The sequence below is a fragment of the Lissotriton vulgaris genome, chromosome 4_1 (assembly GCF_964263255.1).
Source record: "Lissotriton vulgaris chromosome 4_1, aLisVul1.2, whole genome shotgun sequence".
Lineage (NCBI taxonomy): Eukaryota > Metazoa > Chordata > Amphibia > Caudata > Salamandridae > Lissotriton > Lissotriton vulgaris.
Window position 1 is genome coordinate 1,384,383,659 of NC_141691.1, and position 12,120 is coordinate 1,384,395,778.

The 12,120-nt window shown below is 45.2% G+C and overlaps 1 protein-coding gene across 1 annotated transcript in view; it reads right to left on the reverse strand.

Moving 5' to 3' along the window:
- ROCK1 (Rho associated coiled-coil containing protein kinase 1) overlaps positions 1 to 12,120 on the reverse strand; it is a 2,273,505-nt gene that overhangs the window by 1,620,581 nt on the left and 640,804 nt on the right. The window contains exon 7 of the mRNA XM_086965620.1: positions 4,150 to 4,294. Within this exon, the coding sequence (XP_086821746.1) occupies positions 4,150 to 4,294 (145 nt within the window). The remainder of the gene's footprint in view (positions 1 to 4,149; positions 4,295 to 12,120) is intronic.

A 12,120-nucleotide genomic window follows, 5' to 3' on the forward strand; every position in this document is an offset into this window, starting at 1 on the left:
GGCACACATTCATGTATTTACACTCCTCTAAAACAACGGGCCAAGCTAAAAAGAAAAACCTTTATGCTATCACAGTGACAGTAAGAAACAAAAAAATGATAGGAGGGTCCAAGGGAATATTTAAAGACCTCAAAACAGTTACAGCCCCCGTAACAGAACATGTTACAACATGGACTCTCCACTCTGAAGTGGCCCAGATGATGGAAAGGGCGGCACAGAGCGTGTAACTGATGGAAACTTTTCACATTGTGAAATATCCTGTTGTATGCCATATCTACACATAGGATGCACACAAGAAACAGGTCAGGACACACATAGATAACATAGATTGTTTTTCTTAGACCCACTGTTATTCATTCAAAGTTTACATCACAGTGACAGTCCCATGGAGTGTGACCTATTAGCTAAACCCACACTTCCTGTCGCCACTCGGTATGGAACAGTAGACGAGCACCTGGCAGAATAAAGGGAAAAGTAAACACATGTGCTGAAATATTGCTAGGTACCAAGCCCCAATGCCCATAGAAGTGGGCATCTATGACATGCAGGCTCATTTATAAAAGTATCAGCTGCCACACTGGATGCAAACCGTCATACTGAGCATCTGTCGTTGAGATTGGCCGTTCTCCCCTTCCACACCCCATCACACACTGGAGTACATTGCTTAGCACCAACCGTGGCACACAGTGAAACCCTGCCAGCCACCAGCAGTCACACACCAGAGAACCTTGTCAGGCACTAGTCGTCACACACCAAAGAATCCCGTTAGACGCAGACTTTACAGGTTAGAGAACCGCGTCTGGCAACAACGTTCACATTACACCACATTCACTGCACATTCACAGCACTGCTGTGCTGCTGCACACTATAGAAATTTTGACAACTTTCAGTCATCACATCATAGAAATTTCCGTCTGGTATCAGCTATTAAAGTATATGAAAAAATTACTCACCATTGTATTACACACTGTAGGCATCTATGCCTTGAATTCAGTCATTACACTGTTGGGAATTCCACTAGCATAAGCAATCACAATTCAAGAAGCCCCATTTAGTACAAGGAATGACACTATAAGGGACCCCTTCTGGCACCAATCAGACACTAACGACCACTGCCAGAGTCAAGCTGTGACACTACGCAAACTCTGCCTTACAGCAACTGCCACCTTGGTTAATGCCGTTTGCCTTTCTTACTAGGTAGAGCACTCCCAGCAGCCATATCACATGATTGACCTGGGAGAATAGTTATCTTTAATCGATTACACTGACTGCACAAATGGTAATTATATACTGAGCGAAAGTCTAGTGCCATGATCCAACCCCTCTGCCACTTTTTAGACGATGCGTCCTGACAAATATGACCCAGGGAGTAATAAACGGTACAATATGTTCATGTCTCAGAAAATAACGAACCCGCCAATCACATGGGGGGGTGTACTTGAGAAAGGGTTAATTGAGCAGGTTCTTGTCACGGCACACGCTTCTGACGTATGGGAACGGTGGAGTATCAAAGAGATCCTCTGCAATACAGCCCCGGGGATATTACCCTATCATCCTCTGCTACTCTATCTGCTTCCCGCTGAAGGAACAGAACAGTAGGTTTTCTATATATTTTTGACAGACCCACATTATTACAACTCCTTTAACAAGCTACATGTGACTCAGTGATACGTGAAGATATGAAGTTAACTGTGTTACATCCACAGTTTGCAACTGTTTCAGCATTACGGCACACGCTTCATTTGAGGGCACTATGCCTATACGTTGCCCACCTCCCACTGTGCATGCCTCCTTCCAGGCACAGCCCCACAGAGTCGAGGGATGCAGCTGCTCTGCAGGAAGCCTCACCCTTCCCCTCTTTAGTAAGGTCCACTGGGACTTCTCTCGGGGGCGTGGCGCCGAAAAGACTGCAGGCTCATACCCTTCCCATGATCATTTTAACAACCACCAGCCCAACCCTCGTCACACACCGGTGCGTACCGTGGTGATGTCACCACCAGCAGCTTCCTCTGACTGAAAATTGTGGTACTATGAGGTATTCTCTTAGATCCGTGTGCCTCTGCTCTTCGGTTGTCTGTGGAAAATAAACTCCCTCCTTCGAATCCTGGCCTGACTCAGCATCCTGTGAATCCAGACATATCTCCGAGTGTTGAAAACAAGTTGAAGAACTGAGGCGGCATCGCGGGGCGCACTCCGGAAGTCAGGCAGCCTTTGTTTGGACGTGGGCGGGACTGCCAAGGAAACAGGAAGTAACCGCCGAGGACGACATAAGGAACCCTGCAGGCTCCATGCTGAAGTCCCGGCCCCATCAGAGGGACCGGGTGAAGAGCGAGGGCAGACTGAATGGCACCTGAAGCAATACGGGGCTCCTGAGTGGTGAAGAGACCCTGCGGCGTGTCAAGAGACAGACAAGAAACCTGCACACCGAGCCGGTGAGTGAGAGCTTGGCTGGGAGCGTTGTTAGGCTTAAGGACATACCGAGTTGAGCGCGCTTGCGCATAGAGAACAAAATTAGAGAAGGCTTGCGAGGACGGAAGGGGGACAGGAGATGCACACGGCGCGGCGCGTTCACATTTCCAGTCCGGCTTGCGCACGCCCATCTCCTGCCTTCCATCTCCGTTCTCCCTTGAGAGCCAAGTCAGCGACAATAGGTCTCGCTGGCGACAGTGCTTCGCGATGCGTCGCCAGGTGCGAGACCTAAAAAGGACCCTTGCGCCACCATGGAATGTCTTTGGCGACCAAACTTCAAACGAATTTTGGCTTGGCCAATTGACCTGGGGATTCCAAAAACTGATTTACAGCCCTTGATTAGTAGTAAACCCAACAATACAGCATCTATCCTCCTTGAAATAGGCGAGACATATACAATTGCTGGCAGTAGCTTGGCTCTCAAAACTTTAAGAAGTTCATACGATTGATACCTCAATGATTTATGTAAATATTTAAAAACATAAATTAAAGATGATGCTTTTGCCCTCAGAACTTTATAATGGCTTTTAAATTAGACTTTATCAAATAAGATGCTCATCACTTCAATTGGCGCACCTCTAGCTTTTCATGATCTTGTCTTAAACTTCACTGGGCCAATTTTCATGATTTTAGTTTTTTTAACATTCAACTCCAGACCATTAACTAAAATATAATCATTGAATGCATTAATTAGTCTTTGTAAAACTATTGGACAAGATTGTATCATCAGCATATTGTAAATAGCTAAGAGGCACATCAGCAAGTCTCAGGGATGAGCATTGACATACTCGAAAAGCTGCAACAGGTCTGACATAAAAAAGATTAAAAAGACAGGGGGCAAGTACACAGCCTTGTTTAAGGCCATTACATGTTTGAATTTTTGGATACAAAGTAAAACCATCACCAAATTTGACCTGAACCCAAGTATTACAGCATTCAGCAACTTTTGGGGAATACCCCCATCCAGCAGGTTTTTGCCATCATAATGCTTGTGGCACTGAATCGAAGAGTGCTTTTAGATCTATAAAAATATGTATAGATTCTGTTTGTTTTGCTTTTTTGATTTTAAACAGATGACTGACATTAAATGTTCATATCAAATAGATCACAGGCAGTACAAAAGTATAAGTACCAGAAAGTAAGACCCACAGGATGGATCAGAAAATTATTTGAGGGCCCCAACTCCTGTCCCACAACTGTGTTAAGATCAATGTGGGTTTACGGCTCTGCACTATCAATATTCATCTCATATATAGCGATCAACGTATATTTGTTAAGTTCCTGCATGCACCACTTCAACTATCTCTCACACACTCAAACACCCATAATTACGAGTTTCAAGTTCAATGTAATACCTCCAGGCCTCATGCAAGATATCCAGTCCCACCCCACCCCCAACAAAGCGTAACCTACAACCAAAACACTTTCTGTCACAGGTAACTGAGTTGCAGGGAAGTTCTCTGTGGCAAACACATAAGGTGGAATCATAAGAAAGGAAAGCAGGTGGCTGAGCTACACAGGTTCAGACCAGTTCAAGTATAGTGTGATTCCTATTTTTAATAGAAAAGCTTTTAATCAAGTTTCTCTGAAGGATATTTCTCAAAAAGATGAACAGAAAAGAGCAAACATTAAAAATACAATTTAAACACAACTACATGATGAACGCTTTCAACTACTCACCTACAAGCATTTCATATAAGAAAACTCCAACAGACCACCAGTCACATTCCCGTCCATAGTAACCATCCCCACCTTGTGATTTTAGCACCTCAGGGGAGATGTAGTCTGGTGTTCCCACAGCTGTATCACAACGTACCATTCCTTCCTATCAAGAGAAAACACACTGGATTAGTTTAGACCAAAATGGACGGCAAAATCCATGGTCAAGCAATCCATACTCCAATGTGCAATATCAATAATAAACTATGAGGTTTTATAATTAAACAATCTATAGAACATTTTAATCATACATTTATAATCTCACAAACTTTGAACATGTAGGAGTAAGGAGTGACTGCTGCACTGGTAATCCTAAACCATTTTTAATCCACACTCATGGTATGTTTAGGTCAGCTGGTTAGTCATTTTTCACTAGCACAAAGATAGCGAGTTGTTTGCAGAATCCTACCAAGAACCAGGTCTAGCCTCAAACCAAACTGCTGCCTCCAAAACATCAGTTCTCAACTTTGCCGAAACAAACCCAGTACCAGACCAGATTGGGACAGGTAAGTGTGTGGTATGGCATAAGGTATACTTGGATACCAGTGGACAGAAACATGTACTATTTGTTAAGTCCATTCCATTTATTTCAGACTGATGAAAGAATTATAAAGAATGTTCAATGACCTAAGGGTCAAGGCCCATATCAGGCAAAAATATTTCAATGGAACACCAATGAGAAAATCTCAAGAAAGCATAACCTCAGGCTTGAGTAAACATGAAACAGAAGAATTCAAGGCTATACTAGAACCTTGAGAATGTAAAAAACGGGAGTGGGAGGGTCCACGTGAAATTTTTTAAAGACATACTAAGACACTTTCCCGAAAGACTATGGAACACACTAAATTGTCTAGCGTTCTACATTGTTACTTGCTGCCCAACGGCATCCTACACCAATATATAAAGACGCCTAAATAAAGCCCTCATATGGGCACCCAAACTAGGGAACGGAGTCCCATCACTCACCAGAGGTGACATGCTTCTTTATCTGGGATCTCCTCCCGGCTGTAACCCCTAGTACAGCAGAGGGCTACAACCCCCTCACTGTGAAGGAGGAGCACATGGATGTTTTAAGGATCTCCTAGGATATACTAAAATCCAAAAGGTGATGAGCCCAGTGAAGAAAGGTGAAAAAAGTGAGTTTAAAACTGGCTTCTAAGAGGAAAAATCTTTTTATTATATATCCTTTAGTGTCAGGATTAAAAACAGTGCTAAGACAGTTTTGGAACAAATAAACTGCTACTGTCTAGTATGGAGGGTCGCTCTGCATGTTTTAGCGATTCATGACCCAAAGAGTGTCCTCAGGACCTAGTTCCTAGTTCCTCAAGACCTAAAAGTAAAAGCTACTGCATTGTGTGAATAACAAAACAATGTATAATACAAACGTGAAGTGTCAAAGAAAAAAATGGAAAGATATAACTTATGCACCACTTGTTTCATTGCAAAGTCCCTGATTTAACCTGTGTGAGAGAAACACACGAATCACAATCAACGTGTTAAGATTCCGATAAAACAGAGTACAAAATAACCAGGAGCTAGTAATAAATACCCAGTTTCCCTTAACACAGTTCATATGTAACAATTTGTAAAATGGTGTAACTTACCCATAGTGTGCGGGTAAAAAAAACTCACCTCACCTGGCCACCGCTCAGGAAGTGAGGCACCGCTCTAGAGGAAACAATACAGACACCAGGCTTATAAAAATATAGAGGTCTTGTTGTAAATCCCTAGAGTTAATGACTAATCAATCTGAATTTAAGGACGCCGTAGACAAAGTATAAAGGCTGTGATGACAATATTAAGTATAGAGAGGCAAAGCATCTAAGCAGCGGTCAAGGTAACAGGTGACCATGAACACAAAGAATAGTGTTGCTAGAACGCTTAATGCAGTGGTATACTGAAGTTAAAATTTGCTTCAGTCAAGAAAAACATAATGCCAGCAAGGAGAGGCTGAAGTAAAATACGAGTATTCAAAGTTTGACTCAAAGTAAAATCAGCCTCAAAGCAGACATTGAGTATGTAAAGAGAGCATGCCAAGCAATCAACTTACCTATCCGTTGGTACCCCAGGCTTCACTGAGCCATGGACGGAGGAAATGCCGACAGGGAAGGCAGTCCTATTTGTATGCCTGATAATGGAATAATTGAGCACTCCATCCCAGTTCCGCTGCCTATTGACGCGACCGCAACACTACCAGAAGCTGGGATGTTCTGATGTAGTCATGCCGCGTATCAACTATGCGTAATAGCAGTGATGCAGATTAAAAAGAGTGGGTCATGTAGAACACGTTCAAAGAATTAAAAAAAATGTACTTGCATAATTGTGGCATTGCGTGTAATATAAATAAAAATTCAAGGCAGCATCTCGTTCGATCGTACTACCAAATTCGCCAATAATGCTGGGAAACGTAGTTTCCGAAAAACATGCAGAGAATCAGAGTTTGCGCCCAGGGTGAGTCGGTAGCTCAAAGGTCTAAAAGAAATAAATTGTGAAGATACAACTCAACTGTACCAATGATAGTATGAATGACAATTGAAGGCAACAGCGCATTCAATCGTACTACCAAGTGCGCCAATAATGCTGGAAAATGTAGTTCAGAAGAACATGCCCAGAATTAGAGTTCGCGCCCAGGGTGAGTCGGTAGCTCAAAAGTCCGAAAGAAATTAATTATAAAGATACAGCTCATCTGTACCAGTGATAATTCCTTTGGTAGATCAAGTAGAAGTCATAGTAAAAATGCAACACCGATATTACGAGAGCATCTGGTACGGGTCTCATGGTCCTCCTGCCACTCAAGTATGTCTGAGAAGAGTGTAACTGCTCTAAGCCTGTAGAGGTGCCAGATAACTACCACTCTAGAGCCTGCATGTAAAACGTGAATACCAGGACAACCTAAACGTCAACGTGTAATCTTATTGCAAAGATGAGCGAAAGTACCAGGCACATAAGACATATAATCCCTTATCACCTATTGAAGTACTATGGATCGACAAGTTCTATCATACGGGTGTGCTTGAATCAGAAAATAGATCACGTATTATGCAGAACTGCCAGGTCTATTGGAGCCCAATATCCAACAACAAGACTGGAGGCAGTCACACCAGAAATCCATAGGGAAGGTTTGAACTGCCATAATGTTAACCACAGAGTAAATATATAGAGAGAAATTTGAAATCTAGAGCTATCAAGTCGCATTGAGATGGTAGAATGCTAAAAACAGGACCCGCAGCAAACAGCAGCTCGAATAAGAATGCAAAAACCGGGAGTGAGCGGGTCCACGAGAACATTTTTAAAGACCTACTGAGACACTTTCCCGAAAGACTTTGGAACACACTAAATTGTCTAGCAGTCCACAGTGTTACTTGGTGCCCAACGGCATCCTACACAGATCGCCAGTATCTAAACACGCCTAAATAAAGACCTCATGTTTCATTGCAAAGTAAGTGATTTGATCTGTGTGAGAGAAACACAAGAAACACAATCAACATGTTAAGATACTGATATAACCGTGCACAAAGTACCCGGGAGCTAGCTTATGGCAGACCTTCTGGGTCTAGCCTTTCATGATGACATCATCCAGTCTATTTTAACCACCCCGATCATCAGTGACACTATTCCAGGTGCCAATGTTGGTCAAGGGGATGACTGGACTTCACTTCTAATTTTGAAAAAAATCACACTCACGCACCTTGGTGCATGGTGCAATTATGACGGAATATCTGAGAGCTAACGGTACCCCAATGGGCCTTATAGTTACTAACACGTCTAGACTCTTTCTTAAAGACAAAACGTTTTTGGCTTGTCTTGATATTCAGCCCGGCCAAACGGGTGGCGGATGCCATTCTTGTGGAGATCCAAACACTGGAAGCAGAGATCAGATCGGTTATCTCGCTACTCTTTGTGAAGAACAAGGAACAGTCCAACAAAAACAATAAAGAGTTCAGAGACTCAATCTTACACACGAAGATTGAGAAATTTAAAATAGATTTGGGCAGATTTACACTACAGAAGGTGCATCCTTATATTGCGGACAACTATACACCTCCAGAGTTTAATAAAAGGGAAAAGCACTACGGGTCCAACTATTCATCATCAGGGACAGATGAGCAATCGGGTGACTTTGATTCCTGTTTTGCGCATGGCCCACCTAATCGAGGTCGTGGACGCAATAAGAGGTTTGATTACCGAGGCCAGCCATTTGCTGCTCCACCAACTCAATGGTGGCTGCCAGGGCCATGGGATTACGCCAATCCACCTTTCCGCTCTCAATCTATGCCATTTCAGCCATATACCCAGTTTCACAATAACCAGCCTTTTTTAGGGCAAGGCGGAGGATGCGCCAGAGGCAGATGGAGGCCAACAGGCGCAGGTGCATTGGAATCCTCCAGCATCCCCCCCAGGGACCCACAGCAAGACCAAGGCAGCCCAACCATGCACGAGCAGGGACTAAGCCTGGTGGTCAACCTGGTTGAATGGGTCCTAACAGACGAAACAGCAGTCCTCAACAGGGGTTTAGGCTTTGTGCCTTCCATCGGAGGTGACTCCTTCCATAGTCGGTGTGAATTAGCCCATTTTTTTTCGTAAAATTTGGCTGCATTTCTTTTTTTAAGAATAAGGACTTCTCTGCTGCTGAGATAGAGGCCCCCAACACGTGCTTGAAAAAGAGATCCACTTTTAACTCACCGAGTCAACTTGCTCCAGTACAAGTTTTGACTTTTGAGAAGGCGGTTTTAAATGATTTTGATGCTCTTACTACATCTTGTAACCGCTTTTACAACAATTTACCGGCTATTGAAAAGAAAGCATTGCATTCACTAGCAACTGACCTAACTGTGACTATCAAACCGGCGAATAAGGGCGGGGCCACTGTTGTGATGGACACTTTGTCCAACCGTACAGAATGTGTTGGACAGGGCTCGAGAAGGGGCCGCTCCCTCCCCGCATAATAAGAACCCGAACACTGGCTCTCCCGGTGTTACCCGAAGAACCACCCCGGCAACCCACAGAAGCAACCCGCAACCCGTCCCCAACGGGACGCCTGCTCCCGAAACACCACGACATCGGCCGGCCCGGGCCCCCTTCAGCAGCATTGCCCCGGCCCAGCCGCCATCTTGAGCACTGCACCACGAGGCCGCGTGGCCTCAGCTCGACCCCAACCCTGGGCCTGGCCAGGCCCCGACATCGAGGCACCACCATCCACCCGGGAGGTGAAGAGACCACTTGGCAGGTCAATGGGAGAAAGGAGTGTCGATGGTTCTCCCCTGCCAGGTGCCGATCGCCCCCAGCCTCCCCGAGCGCTGGCTCCACCCCCCTGCTGGGTATCTGGACTCCCTCATCCCGGGCCTCCCGACCTCCAAGTGCGAGGGTCCGGACATCAAAGGAGGCCAGACCTATAACTGGGGCAGCTCCAGAGCAGGAAGGCAGTTGTATCCTGGAGTCGAGAGACACCTTGAAGAACTCATCCTTGACGGACTGCTGGCGCTGCCGCAGCCTTGCCTTGTGAACCTTCGTCCTGCCTGCTGGCGCTGCCGCGGCCCTCTGCAACCTACACCGTCGTCGGGACCTGCTGGCGCTGCCGCGGCCCATCCTTGTGAAGCATCGTTCCTGCCTGCTGGCGCTGCCGCGGCCCTCTGCAACCTACACCTTCGTCGGGACCTGCTGGCGCTGCCGCGGCCCATCCTTGTGAAGCATCGTTCCTGCCTGCTGGCGCTGCCGCGGCCCTCTGCAACCTACACCTTCGTCGGGACCTGCTGGCGCTGCCGCGGCCCATCCTTGTGTGAACCATCGCCTTTGCCTGCCGGCGCTGCCGCGGCCCTCCTCAACTGAGACTGATCATCCTAGCCAGCTGGCGCTGCCGCGGCCCGACCTTCCAGAACTCCGAGCTCGAGGATTGTGAGCTACCCATCTTGCCAACCCGTACCAGACTGGTACCAAGACTGTCCCGCTACCCTTTCCCCTTTCAAGAGACTAGAATTAAGAGGACCCTCGTGTCCTGATCTCACTGTATCGCTGATAACCTTCCTTCAAGAATCGTATATAAAGAGTGTTGACCTCATACTTGTGTGGTGTCCATCTGTGGGGGGGAAGTTACTTGTCTGTACGATCGCTGGAGACGGTCCTCACTGGAGGCCTCTCCCCTGTCCTCGGCCGACCCTCCCGGTCTCCGTCTAACAGAATGTTTACGCCAGCTAAGCCACACTCGCTTTTACCAACGCCTGACCCCATGCCGCGTCTGAGTCAAGAAATACACAGTCTAGTAGATGAAGCTAAGCTTGAAGGCTGGATTACGGTGAATAAAGCTAGTTATTTGGTGACACAGCATCCTGTCATGCCGTGTTTTTATGTATTACCCAGTGTACATATAACACAGAGACCCCCGCCAGGTCGCCCGATTATTTCGGGCATAGGTTCTCTTTTGGAACCTCTGTCCACTTTTGTGGACTTTTTTCTACGCCCTATGGTGAGTGAAATGCCGACCTACTTTAAAGTTACTGTGACATCTTGAGGTTACTCACTGAGATTCAGTTTAATAGCGACACACATTTCCTCGTTTCATTTGACGTCAAGTCATTGTATACTTGTATACCGCAAGATGAGACTCTTGACGTCAATATAGTGCTTCTAGAGGAACAAGGCTTTAACTCCATCACATAGCACTACAGTTAGAAGAAGGGTCCAAGGGCAAGTTTAAAGACCAGCACACTCACATACCCCATAGAGACCATATATAATACCAAAAGTAACTGTGGGTCTACAAGTCCAGTCTGCTGTACTGCGTCTCGTGCTCAACTTTTACAAGAAGAAAAAGTGAACTAAAGTAACTAAAGTACCACAGGATAACTCCACATTCGTGAAAATACCCATCAGCCATCGGTCTGTTCCGCCCTTTGCATCATTTGGGCCTCCTCACACAGAGGAAAACAAACCTGTAACTACTTTAAATCTGTTAAAGTAGATGCCTCAGTGTGTATGCAGGTATGTTGCAGATACTCAAAAGACTGATGACAGAAAGCAGTGCGTGCAAAAAAAAAAAGTGATGTCAAAGTATAAAATTGGAGAACTAGGAAAGGAAACATGTTTTAATATAGTATCTCCTGAGTTTCCAAAATTAAAAACCAGTGCGGAAGTATAGTAGGTGATAACAAATAACTACTATGATCTAAATGGTCGACATGTTTCTGCAGACTCGGGACCCAAAATGATGTCCAGCTGCTTTCTTCAGGACCAATTTCGCTACTGCTTAATCTCAAAACGAGAAGTGAGAATAAAAATGAGTGGAAACCTTACTTTAAATATATTTGGTCCCCGAGACGGCCCAGAGGGACGCCCGGAGTACTGACGGGACAGCGCGGTGCTCCCTTCTACCCGAGCCGTGGCCAGGTGAGGCGTAGTGCTTACCTTCTATATACAAGAGTTACAAGGAGGATGAGTACCTGTTAAAGGACTCCCTGGCTTACTACAAATATATTTAAAGTAAGGTTTCCACTCATTTTTATTCTCACTTCTCGTTCTGAGATTAAGCAGTAGCGAAATTGGTCCTGAAGAAAGCAGCCGGACACCATTTTGGGTCCCGAGTCTGCAGAAACATGTCGACCATTTAGATATTAGTAGTTATTTGTTATCAACTACTATACTTCCGCACTGGTTTTTAATTTTGGAAACTCAGGAGATACTATATTAAAAAAATTTTCCTCTCCTAGTTCTCCAATTTTATACTTTCACATCACTTTTTTCTTTTGCACACACTGCTTTCAGTCATCAGTCTTTTGAGTATCTGCAACATACCTCCATACACACTGAGGCATCTACTTTTACAGATTTAAAGTGTGTGAGGAGGCCCAAATGATGCAAAGGCCGGAACAGACCTATGAATCATGAGTATTTTCACGAATGTGGAGTTATCCTGTGGTACTTTAGTTACTTTAGTTCACT